The sequence below is a fragment of the Rhinatrema bivittatum genome, chromosome 3, assembly GCF_901001135.1.
Source record: "Rhinatrema bivittatum chromosome 3, aRhiBiv1.1, whole genome shotgun sequence".
In the NCBI taxonomy this organism is placed as follows: domain Eukaryota; kingdom Metazoa; phylum Chordata; class Amphibia; order Gymnophiona; family Rhinatrematidae; genus Rhinatrema; species Rhinatrema bivittatum.
In genome coordinates, this window is record NC_042617.1 from 244,941,157 (window position 1) to 244,961,629 (window position 20,473).

The 20,473-nt window shown below is 41.9% G+C and overlaps 1 protein-coding gene across 1 annotated transcript in view; it reads right to left on the reverse strand.

Moving 5' to 3' along the window:
* ARG1 (arginase 1) overlaps positions 1–20,473 on the reverse strand; it is a 40,867-nt gene that overhangs the window by 12,823 nt on the left and 7,571 nt on the right. The window contains exons 3-5 of the mRNA XM_029594393.1: positions 17,367–17,541; positions 14,587–14,746; positions 1,150–1,244 (exon numbers count right to left, since the gene is read on the reverse strand). Of these exons, the coding sequence (XP_029450253.1) occupies positions 1,150–1,244; positions 14,587–14,746; positions 17,367–17,541 (430 nt within the window). The remainder of the gene's footprint in view (positions 1–1,149; positions 1,245–14,586; positions 14,747–17,366; positions 17,542–20,473) is intronic.

Here is a 20,473-nt window from a genome sequence, read left to right on the forward strand (position 1 = left end):
AAAGGTTGGGGCAGGTTCCGACAGGTCAGGAAAGTCAAGTGTGGAAGAAGGTAAGATGGGACTAAAAATGAAAGAAAGCAAAAACAGTAAAGTTAAAGAGAGGTATTTAATTGGACAGAAAAAGCCTGTCATACTTTTGTGATGGGTGCCCTAAATCAGGATCTGGTCACTGGAAATTTGTCTTTGAAAAATGTAAGGGATGTTACTTCTGTGGTTGTGGTGAGGTATCTTTATGGCCACAATGGAAGTACTGGTAAGGACCAGGGCTGGGGGGATGGGTGAACTCAGGGTATTGTTTAACGAAGGGGAAGGGATAGGGCTTGCAAACGTGGGCTTAATTTTGTTTAAAACTCTTTTTGAATACTTTAGCCACTTCATGGGACGTAGGTGGTAGAACAGAGGGTCTTGACAATATTGGGGGTTTTGTTATTTGGAATACTATGGCTCTATAAATGATGTGCATTAGTATCCCAATGCTCCCTGTGAACGTTAGCTACAACTCCAGAGTTGTAGCTAACTTTTCAGAAAATGACAAGCTTGTGATTTTTCAGGTACACCGTGTTATTTTATTTACATGAAATTACTTAGTAATGAGCTGCTTTGCATGCAACGCAGCTCATTACTATTTTTGCATTATCAGGGGGGAAAATAACACATGGTATTTAAAGTACTGCCTACTGCAGCTTAGTACATCTTTTCCTAAGGCAATGGAAGGTGATGTAACTTGCCCAAAATCACAAAGAGTGTCAGCAGAATATGATCCATGACTTTCCTGGTTTTCCGCTTGCTGTTCTAACCAATAGGCCAGGGGTAGACAACTACTGGTCCTGGAGTGCCACAAACATATCTGGTTTTCAAGATAGCCACAATAAATATGTATGACTCCATTGTATGCAAATATATCTCATACATATTCATTTAGATGTCCTAAAAAAACATCTGTTTGTGGCACTCCAGGTTAAAGTTACCTATCCTTGCTCTCCTCAATTCCTATCTTGTGACTTAACTGGTAATTTTATATTTCCACCTGAGAAATTTATTAAACATTTCCTTGACAAGTTTAGAACTTCAGTCGTAATCCTCAAATAGGCGCTTACATTTTCATGAGCCTTATGTTATGTTAAAAGCAGAGAAATTGACTGAACTCACTGTTCACCGGGATCTATATCTCGCAGTCCAATGTAAACAATGTCTTTAGCAGTTAGGCATGGTTTCACCCAGGAGAAACCTGGAACCTCAGGCATCTAAAAAGAGGGTACAAGTTCAGTTCCTTATTGTAATTGTAACTGTACTTCCTGTAAAAATATTTTTAAAAGAACTAATTGGCTCAATGTAATAGGCTTTCACACAGCAATTCAACCTACCAAACTGCAATTTAGCTTATTTCCATTATTGTAGACAAAAATTCCAAAGTGCATATTTCCATTCCATATTAAAATAGAACTCATATTGTTTGCGCATAGAAAAGAAAGTATTATGAACTACTAGAGCCATTGACTGACCACAGTAATTTGAGAACTACCATTTATGCTGGCTGTAATAATTGTAAAAAAAAAAGAAAATTACCATAATGCTGCAAGCAAATTTGGCTTGGAAGCTATCATATTAATGACCTTTAATAATACTTGTGGTGGAATATTATTTTTTTAATAAATGTATTTGTGCATATGGTAGATAAAATATATGCAGATGAAATTTAATGTGGATAAGTGCAAGGTGATGCATATAGGGAAAAATAACCCATGCTTATAGTTACACAATGTTGGATTCCATATCAGGAGCTACTATCCAAGACAGAGATCTAGGCGTCATAGTGGATAACACATTGAAATCGTCGGTTCAGTGTGCCGCAGCAGTCAAGAAAGCAAACAGAATGTTGGGAATTATTAGAAAGGGAATGGTGAATAAAAAGGAAAATGTCATAATGCCTCTGTATCGCTCCATGGTGAGACCACACCTCGAATACTGGGTACAATTCTGGTCGCCACATCTCAAAAAAGATACAGTTGCAATGGAGAAGGTACAGAGAAGGGCGACCAAAATGATAAAGGGAATAGAACAGCTCCCCTATGAGGAAAGACTAAAGAGGTTAGGACTTTTCAGCTTGGAGAAGAGACAGCCGAGGGGGGGATATGATAGAGGTGTTTAAAATCATGAGAGGACTAGAACGGGTTAATGTGAATCAGTTATTTACTCTTTCGGCTAATAGACTAGGGGGCATTCCATAAAGTTAGCATGTGGCACATTTAAAACTAATCGGAGAAAGTTCTTTTTCACTCAAGGCACAATTAAACTCTGGAATTTGTTGCCAGAGGATGTGGTTAGTGCAGTTAGTGTAGCTGTGTTTAAAAAAGGATTGGATAGATTCTTGGAGGAGAAGTCCATTACCTGCTATTAATTAAGTTGACTTAGAAAATAGCCACTGCTATTACTAGAAACAGTAGCATGGAATAGACTTAGTTTTTGCGTACTTGCTAGGTTCTTATGGCCTGGATTGGCCACTGTTGGAAACAGGATGCTGGGCTTGATGGACCCTTGGTCTGACCCAGTGAGGCATGTTTGTATGTTCTAAATGGGAAAGTTTTATTGTACTATATATACTGTACCTTTCTTTGGTGGTTTTTTGATGAAAAAGGAAGTCATACAATTTTAATAATTTATTTAAAATAATATATAATCTGCTTATAACAATTTATTTATAAAAGGAGAAATTTACTCTTACTTGATAATTTCCTTTCCTTGAATCCAATCAGACCAGTCCAACCACATGGGTTATGCTCTCTAACTAGCAGATAGAGAACAACAGGTTTGCTGGCATCAGCTAATATATGATTTCATGCTGTGCTCATCTTGCCAAAATTCTATGTAACAAGCTAAGAAAAATTCTTAAATTCCCTGCCCAGAACCAAAGGGTTTCCAGGAACAATTATAAAAGGATATAAGAAGAAGCTATAGGAAGGAATTGTAACTGATTCCTCATCCAAAAAAGGAAAATTCATGGCTCCGTTAGTTGTGGCCCTGACGAACACAATGACATTGCATGAGCCATTATAACAAGCAAACAGCCAGAAAACAGAATATCCATTGGCAATCGGTTGGCAGCCAGGGAGGGTTCTGGACTGGTCTGACAGGATTCAAGGAAAGGAAATTATTGGGTAATAGTACATTTCTCCTTCCTCATTATCCTGCCAGGCCAGTCCAGATGCATGGGAAGCTCTCTCCTACATGGGTGGGACTGTCCACCCTGCTCTTAGCACACCTGTGCCAAATTCTGCTTCTTCCCTGCAAAGTAATGTAAAGAGAATCAGATTGCTACTTTGCAAATATCCACTGGCAACAACAAATTAAATTCAGTCCAAGAAAAAGCCTGCACCCTTGTAGAAGGAGCCCTCAACTTCCTAGGAAGAGGCAAACCCTTATCCATGTAAGCAACACCAATAGTTTCTTTAATCCAATGGACTAACAAAGTTTTGGAAGCTGACTTACCTTTCCTTGGATCAATGAACAACACAGACAGATGATCTGACTAAATAAATTCAAGTTAACTAAGCAAGATTCTCCTTACATTTAGGAGATGAAGGAAACTATACTGTGCTTCATATACCTCACTCTGAAAGGCAGGGAAACAAATTATCTGTTTCATATGGAATGTAGAAACAACTTTGGGAAGAAAGAAAGGCACCATTTAGATAGAAACTGCCTCATTTGAAAAATTAAGGAAGGGATCCCTACGAGACAATGCTTGGATTTTCGAGATACACCTAGCTGAACAAATTGCTACTAAAAACACTGCATTTATAGTAAGCAACTTACTAGAACCCTTCCTCATCAACTCAAACAGCTTATCTGAAAGAAATCTCAAAACCAGATTCAGATCCCAAGCAAGAACCAGATCTCTTATAGATGGATGAATATGTTTCACTCTACGAAGAATCAGGATGACAAGTCACAGACTTGCCACTTAAACGACCTCTATAGAAAGCTATAATTGCAACATGCACTTTCAGTGAGTTCATGGCTAAACCCTTATTCAAACCTTCTTGCAGAAGGTCTCTTAGCTGACAGACTATTATATGCCCACCAAAATCCTTCCATACTCTTACATATGTCATTTCTGGGCATGTAAGAGTATCAACTACACCCTCACAATAACCTCTCTTGTCTGTGAGCCCTCTTAAGGGTAGCACCATAAGACAAAACTTGAGCACAACCGGGCACTGGACTAACAACCCTCTGGATTGTGGAAGCCCGATTGGATCAGCATCCAGCATTCTAACCAGATCTGTATACCAAGTGCATCTTGGCCAATCAAACTCCAATACTGTGGCTGTTTTGCTTCCCTGAGCTGACTTCACTCTGATCAACCAATTGTCTAGATACAAATGAATCAAAATACTCTCCTGATGAAGAGCTGCTTCTGCCACCACCATTACCTTGGAAAAGGTTCTTGGGGCAGTGGCCAAACCAAAGAGTAGAGCCCAAAACTGAAAATTACCTCCCAATACCACAAAATTAGGGGCGGATTTTAAAAGGAGCGCGAATAGCCTACTTTTGTTTGCGCTCCAGGCGCAAACAAAAGTACGCTGGATTTTAGTAGATACGCGCGGAGCCGCGCGTATCTGCTAAAAACCTGGATCGGCGCGCGCAAGGCTATGGATTTTGTATAGCCGGCGCGCGCCAAGCCGCGCAGCCTACCCCCGTTCCCTCCAAGGCCGTTCCGAAATCGGAGCGGCCTTGGAGGGAATCCTCTAACGCCCTCCCCTCACCTTCCCCTCCCTTCCTCTACCTAACCCACCCGCCCGGCCCTGTCTACACCTCCCCCTTACCTTTCTCCAGGGATTTACGCCTCCCGGAGGGAGGCGTAAATCCCCGCACGTGAGCGGGCCTCCTGCGCGCCAGGCAGTGACCTGGGGGCGGGTACAGAGGGCGCGGCCATGCCCCCAGACTGCCCCGGGCCGTAGCCACGCCCCCATACCCGCCCCCAAAATGCTGCCGACACGCCCCCAAAACGCTGCCAACACGCCCCCGAAACGCCGCGACGACCGGGCCCGCCCCCCGACACGCCCCCCTCGGAGAACCCCGGAACTTACGCGAGTCCCGGGGCTCTGCGCTCGCCAGTAGGCCTATGTAAAATAGGCTTCCCGGCGCGGAGGGCCCTGCTCACCTAAATCCGCCCGGTTTTGGGCGGATTTAGGTGAGCAGGGCTCTTAAAATCCGCCCCTGTATGTATTTCTGATCATCTTTCCTTACTGTGATATGAATTTACACTTCTGTTAAATCCAAGGATGTCAGGAATTCCCTTTTTATACTACTACTATGACCAACTTCAAGGTTTCCATCTCAGTGCCCTGTTGACCTGTTTCCGATCCAAAATAGCTTATCAAGGTCCTTCCTCCTGTGGAACTATGAAATAAATTGACTTCTCTGTTAAGCTGGAATGGGGATAACTGCTACTAACTGCAGAAGATGCTCAAGAGTTACCCAAAATGCCTCCCTTTTTTGAGAAGAATGACAATGGTGCACCATAATATCTGAAATAAGAAGGAAAACTCTAGGGCATAGCTTTCCTTCACCATGTATAGGATCCATTGTCCAAAGTTATTTTGGCCCACCATAGGTAAAAAGCTGACAGCCATCTGCCTATAACTCCTGAAGGCTAGGCCCATACATCTTCATTGGGCACTTCTAGAACCTGTAACACTGGCTGATCCATCATCTTTGTTTTCTCTTCTCTTATTGGAGCAAAAGGACTGAAACCTATTCGCCAACCACCTGAAGACCTACTTATTCTTACCCGACTTGATTCTTGAAAATGATCACCTGGACTTATCTTCCAGCTATGAGGGAGCCTTAGACCCCCTCAAGGCTTTCATGAATTTCTCCAGGTCATCCCCGAATAATGGAAACATTTTGGATGTCTGTTTCAAACTCACCATAATAGGGTTTGAAATGGTCAGAAGTATTCCCATCCATTTCATACTTTTTCTCTGAAATGCTCAAAACCCTCAGGGAATAAATAATCAAAGAGGGAAGCTTTTCTTTCTGAAAGACCCAAACCATGGAGGATTCTCCATCCTACCTCTGGGATCCTTGAAATCCAGTAGAGAAACATCAGTCCATGGAAAAGCCTTCATTTTCCAAATGTTCTTCCTTTCTCTTTCAGTGTCTCTTCCTGCTAGCAATACTTTGCCCTGCTGCTTGAGGAGAAGACTGGAAGAAGGACAGCCCAGCACCCACTCATCTTAATTAGAAAGAACTTCCAAGCTCACCTCAATATGTTGTCTATATATACAGTATAAAGCCTTAACAAACATGAGAAAGAAGCTGCTTGGCACAATGCAAGCATTAAAAGCACTAGCAGTAAACTTCATAGATTGAGATCATACTTAACCCTAGAGAATGAGAGATTCATTCTTGCCATTGTATGGGCAAGACAAACCCAATAGAAGTCCTATACCTCCAATTTGTAAATATGTACTTTGTGATTACAACTACCTTCCCAACACACACACAGTACTCTAACAATGGGGGCAGAGTAGGATACTTTCCCCTATACCTCACCATACAAAACAATTCTGGTGTCATCTAAGCCACCGGAGGGAGGGGGATAGGAAATAATTTGCCATGCCACTTGCTGTCAATGAGGCTTCTTCCATTGCTGGCAGAATTTATTTGGGGGGAAGCAATGGCCCTTGCAGTCCCCTCCACCACCTGTTCCGACACCTATGGTCTGTTTCATATACCCATCTTAATTACAATTTTAAAAACCCAATAATTATATTATTATATTAATCAGTTGTTATTGACTGTATATTAAATCATTATAGAGTGATTCTAATTCATATATAGTGTGAATGGTATGTATTTATTGCATTTGATATTCTACTTTACTTATGCAGCACAAAGTAAATTATAGAAAAAAATAGCATGAATATTTCATATACATTTAAATTACAGCAATAAATGAAATAAAACATGTTATCACATTGTCTTCCCAATTAACAGAAAGTTTGCTCATACAATCATAACTTATCTTTCCTGAATATATTTATTATTATTATTATATTGTTTGATTTATATTCTACCTTTTGTTTATGTTTTTTCACACTATTTCCACTTCTCACATTGAGGGGTGAGATATCTGGTAATAGAACTTAATATGTACAGGAAAATATTAAATTAGGATGGGTATTTTAACTATGTACAATTTATTTTGTTCATATTCCTTTTTCAGATGTGTGGTCTCTTACTAAAAAGAGGAATATTCTCTGAAGAAAACAAAGACCAATGTGGGTGGTAATTGATTGAGCTACCTTACTGAAGGTATTCCAGTTCATGTGCTTCCATATATGTTCAGATAACGTTAGCTGCTAGTGGTGAATCAAAGTGTGCTTCCCTACTGACTTTGGAAGGATGTTGTTTCCCTTTTTTAGATTTCAAAAGTGCAGATTTTGATCTTATGTTTGCTTTTTTCAAAATTTCTTTATTATGGCATGAAAAATACAAAGAACAACAATCTAAAGCAGTCATATAGGCCGTACATGCCACCAGCGTTTCAATTTTCCATCCCCATCCAAATTAACAAAAAACACCAACCCAATTTAACAAAAAAGAACAAAACAGACCAGCACCCATCCCACTCCTTCCCCCCCCCCCCCCCCCCCCCCCCCCGGCAGAGAACCTCATACACAGCTAGACCGGGATATCATAACTCGGGGAAAGATGAAATACCGGTCAGGTGTGCCGACAACCTCACCTCATATCAGGAATAGTGCCATGTACAGAAAGATAAGCAAGTCAGCCCCCAGGAGTGTGGTAAACATCAGAAACAAAGAGATAGAGAAATAGAGACACCCAGGCCCCTACGTAGGGGCTTGTACCCAAGGCATTTCCGGACCGTCAAGTCATATTTAGTTCTACTAGAGGTGCTAAAGCTTTAACAGTAGAAGCAAGAGTCGCGTAATACGGTCCCCAGATCGCTCGAAAGTCACTTTTTCTGCGAGGCCTGAACGTTTTGTATAAGGAGCCATATTCCAGTTGATATAACTCAGTCAATAAGGCCTTCCACTCAGCTGCTGTCGGAGGATTCTCATTAATCCACTTTAAAAGAATACATTTCTTTGCTATTAGGCATGCCTTAGACACAAACCCAATATTGTCCACATTGAGACTAACGTCCCCGACATCATTGTTCAAGAGACAGAACGAGCACGACCACAGAACTGTCTCCTGTAGTATCGCACTCAAGTAGCCACGAACATCTTCCCAAAATACAGCAATCTTTGGGCAGTCCCACAAACAATGAATTAATGAGGCAGGGGAATGAGCACACTTTAAACAGCTCGGCGAGGGGGCACATCCCATCAGATGAGCCCTCGCTGGAGAATACACAATACGATGAAAAATTCTCTGTTGCAACTCACGGAGACCAATGTTATTAGTAATTTTAACAATTGAAAGATAACAGTCTCTTAACATTCGTTCTTCTAAAGTCTCCCCACAATCTCTAGACCACTTAGGAAGCAGAATATGGTATACAGAGTGCGGAACAATAGTATGATAGAATTGATATAAGCAGGACAGGGATCCCTTCCGAGATTTAAAACACTCCACCAAAGAATCATAGGTATCATTGGTAATATCAGAGCCGGCAGAACCTTGCATGGAAGCAGACACAGCAGCCTTCAAGTGGCCATAAAGAAGAAAATGAGAAGGTTGAAAACCAAGCTTCTCCTGGCACTGCGTAAAAGTATAAATCTGTCCAGATGCGGAGTCCATAACTTCCTGCAAGTGCCACAACGAGGAGATATTAAAGCCATGGCGAGCCAGTAACATTTGGTGTGAGTCCGGTAAAGAGCATCTCAGGGAAAGGTGCGGGGAAACATGCCTAGGTAATCCCAAAAGTTTCCTGGTGAACCCCCAAAGTTTCCTCATGGTAAGGACCAATCTATGTCCCATATAGGGCTGCGATGGCTGAGGGGCTAAAGCATGGAGGACATAAGAAGGTTCATTTGGGGAGCATAAGGCCCATATTAACTTAGGGTCAGTATATTCCTGGGTGCCCAAAAGCCAGTCCCCCAAAAACCTTAAGTTGGCGGCCCATGAATATAAAACAAAATCCGGAAGACCATAACCCCCATGATGTCGCTGGGCTGACATCGTGGAATATGGCAAGCGAGGACGCTTATTATTCCAAATAAATTTACGAATGACAGACTGTATTCTCTTGTTATCTTTAGAGAGAAATAGAAACGGTAACATAAGCAATTTATATAAGACCTGCGGAGCGATTACCATTTTAATGACCGCAATGCGCCCCTGAAGGGAAAGAGGGAGATTCTGCCAGCCCGCCAATGTTTTTGCAGCTTTCTCTATAGTCGGGGTCACATTCAAGCCATACCACTTCTTAGGGTTAGGATGGATGAGAATACCTAAGTACTTAATGGTTGGTGCAGCCCATTTGACCGGGAGATCGGGCCACCTGTCCCGCAAATCGTCCCCCAAGTCTAAGGCCTCAGTCTTGTCTAAGTTTAATTTAAACCCCGAAACCCGCTGATAGAAATGAAAAATATCTATAGCAGCCGGGAGGGCTCTACGAGCATGGGACAGCAAAAGCAAGATATCATCCGCAAAGAGCAAGGTAAGAAATGTCTGCCCATTAACCGCTATACCCGTAACTGCAGAATCCAACTTTAGCTTGTACACTAAGGGTTCCACTGTCAAAATAAACAACAGGGGGGATAAGGGGCAACCCTGTCTAGTGCCTCTCTGTAGATAAAACTCCCCAGAAAGTTGGCCATTCACCAGGATTCGAGCAGAGGGGTTGGTATACAATAGGGTGATATACTCGAAAATTCTCCCCACAAACCCCAATTTGATCAAAACCTGTTTAAGAAAGGGCCACGCTACCCGATCAAACGCTTTTTCAGCGTCACATGCGACCAAAAGGGGGGTCCACAACATTCTGCGCGTGACAGCACTCCAAAGCAGCTAAGACTTTGTGCATGTTAACTGTGGACCGTCTCCCCGCTACAAACCCCACCTGGTCCGAGGAGACTAGCAGAGGCAAAATGGGTTTCAGGCGATTGGCCAGAATTTTCGCAAAAATTTTGATATCTAAGTTTAACAATGAAATTGGTCTGTAGGAGGATGCCAATAAAGGGTCGCGTCCGCCCTTAGGAAGGACCACAATAGTGGCCACCCTCATGGAGCTGGGCATTTCTTGTTGGTCTGTCATAGTTTCAAAAACATTACAGAGAATAGGAGAAATCTCCTCCCTCAATGCTTTATAAAAAACAGAGGTCAGTCCATCGGGACCTGGAGCCTTATTAGCAGGTAGCGACCGAATCGCTTCACAGATCTCCGAGACTTCAATTGGGCGCTGTAACCTTGCCTGCTGATCCTCGGACAAGCTCGGTAAAGGGAGCTCCCGTAAAAAGTCCGCGATGGTCACAGCATCCACTTTATCCTCGGAATACAATTTACAATAATAATCAGAAAAAATGTCCGCTATATCCGAAGAAGTGGATTTAATAATCCCTGCTGAATCTTTTAAGTTGGCAATAAATTTAGCAGAATTTTGCGTTTTCAAAAGTGACGCAAGCAAGCGCCCCGTCTTATTTCCAAACCGAAACAGGAAAAATTGCTGGGCCCTTAGTTTCCGTTTTGCTCGCTCATGTAATATAGTATTAAGAGCAGTACGAGTCTCCTTATATTGAGCTAGTGTATTGGCATCCTCCTGTACATTAAGTTGACGCTTCAACCCCCTCATTCGCCTTTCTAAAGAAATAAGATCTGCATCAAGCTGTTTCTTTTTGAAGCTGACATAGCTGATAATATCTCCACGTAGAACACATTTTGCAGTTTCCCACAACAGAATCGGTTGAGCGAGATGTTGCCGATTGTCCTGTAGAAATTCGCGCCATCTCTTTAGAAGATACTCCGGGAACTCTGGGTCAGTAGCCAAAAAAGCTGGTAAGCGCCACTGGGATGAGGACCCTCCAGCCCTCTGGCCAAGAGTGCCTACAACCGGACAGTGGTCGGATATCAATAAGGGAGCGATAGAAGATTTGGTAAACCGAGAAAAAAGGGACTCAGAAATTAACAAAAAGTCAATCCGAGACCGGGCAGCATGTGCCCTAGCCAGGTGAGTGAAGTCACGCTCTTCAGGGTGTAAAACCCGCCAAAGATCCAATAATTGAAGGTGTTTACAAAGAAAATTGGGACCCTTGTTGAGACTCACCGTATGGCCCCCCCTGGGCGGTTGTCTATCTAACTGAGGGTCAATAGCAAAATTGAAATCTCCCCCAAGTACCATAGGGGAATCTCCCATTTGTGTGAGATGGGAAAGCAAAGTGGTATAAAATTCATGGTCATACGAATTGGGGGCATAAACAGACACCAAAGTGATTGGGGAACCCATTAGAACGCCCTTCACAATAAGAAATCTACCTTGAGGGTCTGCCAATTGACTCTGTACTTGAAAAGAGGTAGCTTTGTGTATCAGAATAGCTACCCCTCTACTCTTAGATGTCCCTGTGGCAAAAAACACTTGTCCCACCCACTTCTTGCGTAACTTGCGAACCTCCTGTTCAAGCATATGGGTCTCTTGGAGAAAAGCGACTTGGGCATGTAATCGAGCCAGCCGCGTCAGCACTTTTTCCCGCTTGACGGGGGTGCCCAAACCAGCCACATTCCACGTCACTATCTCCACCGCCATAGATCCAGACAGAAAAAAGGACTGTGCAGCAACATCTCAACATTCTCCCTCTGCTGGAGCAAAAAAGCATTAGCACATAGAAAAAATGAAGTCACATATCCCAATAGACATTCTAGCAACCAAGATCCCCTGAGGTTCTCTGCCATGTATCCCCATACACTCCTTAAAACTATAGCCAAGAAAATAAACAAAAACAATAAGAACACCCCCCCCCCCCCCCACCCCCCCCCCCCCCACATGAGGAAAAGAGAAAAAACAGGGGAACCCAAAAACCCCCCATCTCGCAACTAAACCAAAAAGTCCCGGGGCAAAAACTGACCCCACAAGTAGAACTAGGGACCCTAACGCGGGTCAGAGATCACACAGGTGTAACCATGTGTAAGGCTGCCACCCCACCGAACATATAACTGGATTAACAAAAGTAGAGCAAACTCGGAAATCATGCGCTGCAGCATTGTAGCCCTCCGAGTAAGGGAAACCTTAATCGCCAAAACTTCCTCTCTAGATACTCCCTGGGGAGAATATATAAAAAGAAAAATCGGCCTCCAAGAGAGGGTCCAGGAAGTCCCGGATGCAATAACCCTCGGAGCACCAGCCCAGAACGTATGATTAGAGACATCCCCCACGTCCAGATTGTCACAACCAGCTGAATTTAAAAAAAAAAAAAAAAAAAAAAGAAAAACCATAGTACGGCTACTAAGGCATGTCAATGGCTACTAAGGCATGTCAAAAAACGGAGGGGAAACTCCTCAAACCACTGCAGCAAGATGCACTCCTCGAAAAGACAAGTACACTATACAAGGCGTCCGAGAGACAGTATTTCAAGATGGTTCCGATACATCCAGTGATGAAAGAGGTGCCACAAAGGACTGAGCTTCAGCAGGCGAAGTAAAATACTTATATTGACCCTGGTGAGAGATACGGAGCCGCGCGGGATACAGCAGCGCAAATCGATATTTCTTATTGACCAGTTCACTGCAGACTCCGTTAAAAGCTTTGCGCAGCAAAGAAATGCGTGGGGAGAAATCTTGAAAAACAAGTATGCGATGCGATTCATAGAAAAACTCCCTCTTTTTCCGGTAATGCTGCAGGACCAATTCCTTGTGAGCAAAGTGTAAGAAGCGTGTCAAAATCACACGGGGTCTGTGCGTTCCGTCACCGGCCATTTTCTTGCCCACCCTGTGAGCCCGCTCCAGTAGGCCCCCCGAAGGCGAGGCGAGAGACGGGACAAACCCCAGAAGCCAGGCCTCCAGGAGATGCGGCAATTCAAGGTCAGGCAGGGACTCGGGAACTCCTACAAATCGCAAATTATTCCGTCGCGAGCGGTTCTCGAGATCGTCTATCTTCTCTGCGTCAGCCTTAGCTTGTTTTTCCAGCACTAGAACCCGACCCTCCAAGGCGTTTATGTCGTCCTCCGCGAGGCCCACACGTCCCTCCACTTTCTCCACCCGGCCGTCCATTTCCACAAACGAGGCTCGAACTTCAGCGATTTGCTCAGAAATCTGATGGAGCCGCATATCGAGGGCATTGACAACCGCGTGGGAGATCTTGTCTTCCAGAGAACTGTCTTCAGGCGGCTCAGACATTTTCGGGGAGGCGGCCATCTTGGATGCCCCGATCCGAGGTCTGTCTCTATCTTTCCGCGCAGGTTTAGACGCCATAAGAGAGCTCCCCCCCACACAATTCTATGTCGGGAAGGGTCCTGATAGTATGCAGCGACCTCTCGAGGAGAAAATCCGGAGTTAGCTCAGGTGCAAATATCGTTCAGGAGGGGTAGCAGCCAGAGCCCCGAAAGCCGCAGCTTCTCAAGCCCACCACATCACGTGATCTCTTGTTCTATGTTTGCTTTTTAAAGATGTCAAAGTCCTCAAGCACAGAGGAGATATTGCAGAATTGTGCCCTGTAGTTAACAGCAAAAATGTATGTGTATTATTCTGGAATCTAAGAGATCTTCCACTCAAGGTGTTTGCATATATCCTTGAGGAGAAAAGAGATTATTGCAAGAAGGGGGATCTGAAATGGTATGTCACTGATGAAATCCGTAACATGGGAGCCAACACTTCAAAATAACTGGGGATGCTAAACTCAATGCAAATTACCCTTCCCTGGTCACAGTGAAATAATTTATTCAATATTAGGGGTGCTCAAGCACCCACTACACCCACATAGCTGGCACTTATGGTCAAGCACTTATGATCAGTAAACCAATTCCATGATAATTTAAAAGATCACATTTTATGACTCCTTAAACTGGAGAGAGGGGAATGGAAGGTAAGGGTGGCCGTGTATGGATGTCGGAGAGGGTTGGGGGGGGGGGTGTATGAGTGTGTGTGTGTGTGTGTGTGTGTGTGTGTGTATGGCTGGAGGATGATGTTTGTGAGTGTGTGGTTGGAGGTTAGCGTGGGCATGGATGGGTTCTTGAGTGGCACAACTTTCTTCTCCATTCCCATGTGTTCTCATCCTCCTCCCCTACCCCCCCCCTTATACTCCTCTGACTCTCCCATCCTTTCCCTCCCCCCTCACCTCCCTTTTCTTTTGCTCCAACCTCAGCTGCCGACAAGTCCTTCTTGTTCATCCAGGAAGGCCTGGGCTCTCCACCAACCCCACTGTGAGTGACTCCTGGATTTGCTGCTGTTCCCTACCCTATGATATCAGTGTCAAAGACAAACCAAACAAACAGACAAACCAAAACCATAAACGTTTTTTTTTCATATAATGCACTAAAAGGCATTTCTCGCTTTATGTCAACAGGACAAGATGATAAAGTCTATAAAAGAATTGAAATGGGATTGCATAGCTCTGCTATTAATGCTTTGTTTGCACCCTGCACCAGTTCAGAGTAGAAATAAAGTAGTGGCCACTGTTACCTTATCTTTCAGTTCCTTCATGAGGAAGGAGACAGGCTGGCCATGCAGGTTGCCACTTGGGGAGGTATGTGGAGTGTTGATATCGGAATGGGCATCAACCCAAACAACACAGAGATCAGGATGGACCTTTGCGTGTCCAGCAATGGTCCCAACTGCCAGACTGAAGCAGGAGAAAAAGGAGAGGATTTGTGTTAACAAAGGAAGCATTTGCATAACCCGCATCCAGTGCAGCTAAAGCCTATTTGCTTGCCGGATCCCAAACTAAATATTTTGTGAGACACAGTAGATGGAACAACATAATCTATTTATGCAAGTAAACTTCTGTTTTGAACCTTGAATTTGGAAAAAAAAAAAAAAAAAAGGACAGAGAAGTTTGGTTTGATAATAATATCAAAGTAGGATTATATCTCATACCATTGTGAGATCTTGTCCTTATTCATATTTAATAAATTTAGGGCATGACAATGTTGTACTGCTGGATACTGTATTTAAAGAATCTAGTGTAGGTGGATATAGTAAAAGTTATTTAATAGTGAACAGTTAACTGCATTAAAACTAAAGATGGGCGGATCAGAGTTGACCTCTCTTGTATCTTGACTTTCGTTCCTGTGCTCACATTTGATTCATTGCAGCAACTCTGTCAGTTCAGCAGGATTCAAATACAACTTTCCCTAGGTGGCATAAATTGGTGAAATTTGGTATTTAGGGGGGTTACAGGATGACTGTTTACCTGATACCCTACAGGTATCAGCAATTTAAAAAAAAAAACAAAAAAACAGCTTTTCTACAGACACCAGCAAAATACATTTAAAAATAAAAATCCAACAGATACGAGCAAAAAAACTGTTAAAGTAAAGCACAAACAATTTATTTAAAGTCCCACAGATACCTGCAAAAATAATAAATATGTACATTTTTCCTGACTATGCTGCTTCAGACACAAGGAATGGGGAGTCAGCTCTGCGGGTGCCACTTTGCTGCCTCTCCCATTTCTCTTTCCATTTCCCTTCCCATCTGTTCCTCTAGCCCCATCTCTCTCCTCTTCTTATCCAGCTTCCTGTCTCCTACCATTTTAACCTGCCACATCTACTCCAGCAATAAAGCTGATGCTGCGGCAGTACAGGCTCAGGGACAGTCAGTTCTATCCCCACAGGCTCAGGGAAGTGCAGTTCTATCCCCACTGATACTTATCCTGCTCTTGTTCCCATGGCACCTTTCCCATTTAGAGTAGAAGTTCACACTGCAGGGCCAGAAGGAGGTGCGTTAGAGCAGGGATGGGAAGGCCGCTCCTTAACCATCTCCTTACTACTCCTGCACTTCTGATCTGATGCCACAGCACTGCTGATCACCTCTGCCATGCTGAGGTACTTCTGGCATTAGGTGTCATGGAAGCAAGAAGCAGCACAGTCTGTCAGTGGCTCCTCTCTCTGCCACTTTGAGTTAAGGTCTGCAGGACCAGTAGCAGTTCAGTACATCGTTGCAGGACCCTCCACAGAACCCTGGAGGTCCATGGAGCACAGTTTGGGGACCATGTATTAGACAACCAAAACCAAAGAAACATTTGTATGCATTTAATTAACTCTTAATTGCCCAGTAACTAATACTTATCACCACTAAGCAATAGACTCTGGAATTTTAGTTTAAGATAAAAAGATTAGTGGTACAACTGCATGTTTTGTCTACATTTTACAAGAATTTCCAATAAACCCAGTAATTTAAAGAACTAAACAAACACAAAATCATATAATCTTGATCACACCATAGCGTTATCTATACTAAAATAGACTTGTGAATCTTTGTTTCAATATCTAAATATAGATTATATGAATATTTTTATATATCATCTCAAGTGACCATCACATACCTCAGGTGGTTTATCAATTCTGAATATAACACACCCGATATTAGGTTTGAAGGTTTATTATCATCAGTCACTTATTCGAGATGTGCTTTTGTTGTTTTTTGTTGGTATTTATTGGTTAATCAACAGTCACTTAACTTCAAGGTGCTGTATTGTCCTCAACTTCCTCACAACACTGATTTCTTTGCTTCTCCATGTACGTTGTTAAGTTCTTGTCTCAACAACACTAGAACAATGACATGCATGGAGAAGCAAAGAAATCAACTTAACGACCTGCATGGAGAAGCAAAGAAATCAATGATATGAGGAAGTTGCAGACAATACAGCACCTTGAAGTTAAGTGACTGTTGATTAACCTATAAATACCAACAAAAAACAACAAAAGCACATCTCGAATAAGTGACTGATGATAATAAACCTTCAAACCTAATATCAGGTGTGTTATATTCAGAATTGATAAACCACCTGAGGTATATGATGGTCACTTTGAGATGATATATAAAATTATTCATATAATCTATATTTTGATATTGAAACAAAGATTCACAAGTCTATTTTAGTGTAGATAACTCTATGGTGTGATCAAGATTATATGAATTTGTCTACATTTTATGCACTATATTAAAAAATAGCAAACACTATCTATATACAGTAGGTGATATTCTATACTGTAAGAGGAAAGTCTTGGCATTGATGGTAAACAAATTAATTCATTTTCTCCTTTGCGTTCTCTATTATAGTTATATTGTAGCTGGAGTGTATTATTTTTTTTTTGTGGAGGATAATGAGGATTTCTCTTGTTAAGAGGTGGTAGTAACCCTTCTGATTACAAAATGTAAATATGGACAGTCTGCAGTATTTCCATCTTCCTTCCAGTCATTCACAATGAACAGATGCTATAAATTTAACCAGTAAAGACCTGTGATCGCCGCCAAGCACCAAACAGGTTCTTCCGCTTCTCTTGACATCAGCTACAGCATTTGCTAGTTTCTCAGTGGCTTGGCCCACAGTCCTGGGGTTCTTCACATTCTGGAAAGGACTATCATTGGGAACATCAGCAAAATGCAGGTCTCCATAATCCTTAACATCACACTCTGGAGAAGATAAGTACAGTGGTGAGGTTAGAAGAATACATAGCATAGCAAAATCCTGTGAAATACTCTTTGGTAAAGCCCATGGAACACTGCTTTACGGGGCCCAAAAGAGCTTGTAACATTTGACCTATTAGCTAAATAGATTTAGTGTTGAATTCCCTATAAAATGATTTTAATGAGTCCTCTCAGGCTTTCCAGTGCAATATAGTTTAAATTTTTTATTTTTATTTTATAGATTAAAGTCTTTTTCTAATTCTCCAATACAGATTAATGATATAGGCAAGGATGTAATAAAAGTAAGCTTTTGGAAAGTCAAAATAAAATGTTCTCCTTAACAAAAGTATTTTCTCTTTTTGTTTTGGAAGTCAAAGTGATAATGGCATTATTTTCAAAAGAAAACGGTAATTTTGAGTCAGTTTCATAAGCATCTTAGATCTGGAGGTTTTTACTCATTGGTTTGGATGTCTCCTAACTGAAGCCATAGACCTAATCTATGCCTGCCCATAGCTGCAAATTCCTGTGCAAAACCTCTGAGTGGCTATAGAAAACTGATCCATGTTTCTTCATCAGTAAAAGTCTCTTCATCAAGACTTTTACTGACATGACAGCAAGTACTGTTACTTTTCATAGGTTGGCTTTTATGTTTCTATTCATTAATAAGCTTGCTACTAAAATTTGTTTGTCTGTGTTTGGCAGAAAATGTATTGCATTGTTGAATTTGAAGGATGGATCAAGGAATACTAGGTATAACACCCATTGTCCACCACAACAATTTAATTCACCATTTGTATTCTGCCTTTATAGAGATGAGCCTGTTCAAGGCAGATCACATTACAGAGTAAAAACCCAAAAACAATATTGCAGAAGCATTTACAAACTTATACACCATTTCAGCAAGTTGCATGCCCTCAGGGCATAACACAACCAGATATTAACAATTACAATATTTTAAACACTCCAAAATTTAATATGTACTGATCTTTCATAAAATGTTTTCCTATACTCCGGAGATTAATTTCCCCAGAAGGTAGTTTGTCCTACTTATTATTTTGCAAAAAGGCAGAGTAATATAACTAACAAACAAGGAACTAAACCATCTTCAGTTTCCATTGAAAATAATTATTTTTGGTTTCAATTTCCTTCATGTGGAGAAGCAAAGCAAACATGACAAAAGGCTTTAGCTGATGGAATGATCAGATTTTTAGCTTGACTGGGCTGTAACACCTAAGTTAGCACCTAAGTATTCTGAGCCAATACCTTTAAGTGCTTGAAAAACTAAGCATAAAACTTTAAATTTCATACCCTGGGAAATAGTAAACAATGTAGTGCTATCAAGAGAGGAGACACTCTGTCCCAAAGCTTACTACCAGTGATCATCTTTGCTACCATATTTTGAATTACTTGTATCCCAAGAAGATTCTTTAAGTAGAGGCTTAACTACTGCTAGTTTCAGGGAGGCCAAGTCCTGCCCCTGATAAAGAGAAGCATTTGCCAATACCATAAGCTGATCTAGCACTTATTCTGGAAGCAGTTTTAGCATCCAAGTGGGGTAAGGGTCAAAACTGTGTGTATTTCTCCCCATACAAATGAGTCTGGCCTTTACTTCCAACTTGGGAAGGTCCCAAGAAGCACGAAGGTAGGCGATCTAAAAAAGTCATTAGGAAATACAAAAAGAATAGATGCCTTGGTCTTTTTCAGTTCCTTTATTGAAGTGGAGACGTGTCTAAAATAATACAGCCCGACTCTGGCCGAGTTTCGCCGTTCTCACAGCGGCTGCCTCAGGGGCTTAGATATACATTTATGGACTCGAGATGGTTGAACAAGCCATGCACTTGATTGTCAATTGTATTTGTGCATATGTAATCCGCAAAAGTATTAAATCTTGTCACTTTTAAAGTGAAACATATTCATGTGAATACGATGCGTCTATAGGCTCCTTACGTTACACATTCGGATTCCAGTCTCCACTTGTAACAGTTTGTTCAACCATCTTGATCGCCTACCTTCGTGCTTCTTGGGACCTTCCCAAGTTGGAAGTAAAGGAGAAATACAGCTGTATTATTTTAGACACGTCTCCACTTCAATAAAGGAATCGAAAAAGACCGAGGCATCTAATCTTTTTGTATTTCCTTTACTTCCATCTTGGCCATTGTTTCAAAATGATCTAATGTAGGCCTACTGAGAGTTAAATAATCTCAAGTAATAAAATCCCTCCCTACCTATCCTCCCCACCCAGCCCAGAGCTTGATTTTCTTATAAAGTCTTGCTATAGTACATAATTGCAGTAAGTGGTAAAGGTCCTTTGCAAATATTTTTCATATTAAAGGTGTTCCATATCAAAACAAATTAACAAAATGACTATTATTCAATGTAATAACTGTGGTGCCTTTGTCTAAAGACAAACCATCTGGAGACTTACTGGCCAATCTAATAAAGCAGTGTGGAAAAAGGGCATTCAGTGTTGAATGCCTGCTTTCCTAATGCATGCCTAGCCACCTCTCCTGGGCACGCGATCGAATATTTAAATGTGGGGGGTCATGCTTCCAAGGAGGTGCTAGGGACAAATGTGTGCCCCTAGTGCCTGTCAGCAGGTTAGGAAAATCGACACAATACCAACATTTGACATAAAAGAAGCAGCCAACACAGTCTCCTCAACCTTAGCTAAGATTATAAACCTAAAAGAAGGAACAATCCCAGATATACTAAAAGGAGCAATTATAAAACTAATCATAAAGAAAAAAAAACAGTGACCCCCTTGATCCTAAACAACTACCATCCAGTCTCAAATCTACCCTTATTAGCCAAATTAATAGAAAAAACAGTACAGAAACTAGCAGAACACCTTGATAACAATAAATTACTATATCAGTCACAACATGGATTTCGCAAACACTACAGTACCGAAACACTACTCCTCTCACTTACAGACAAC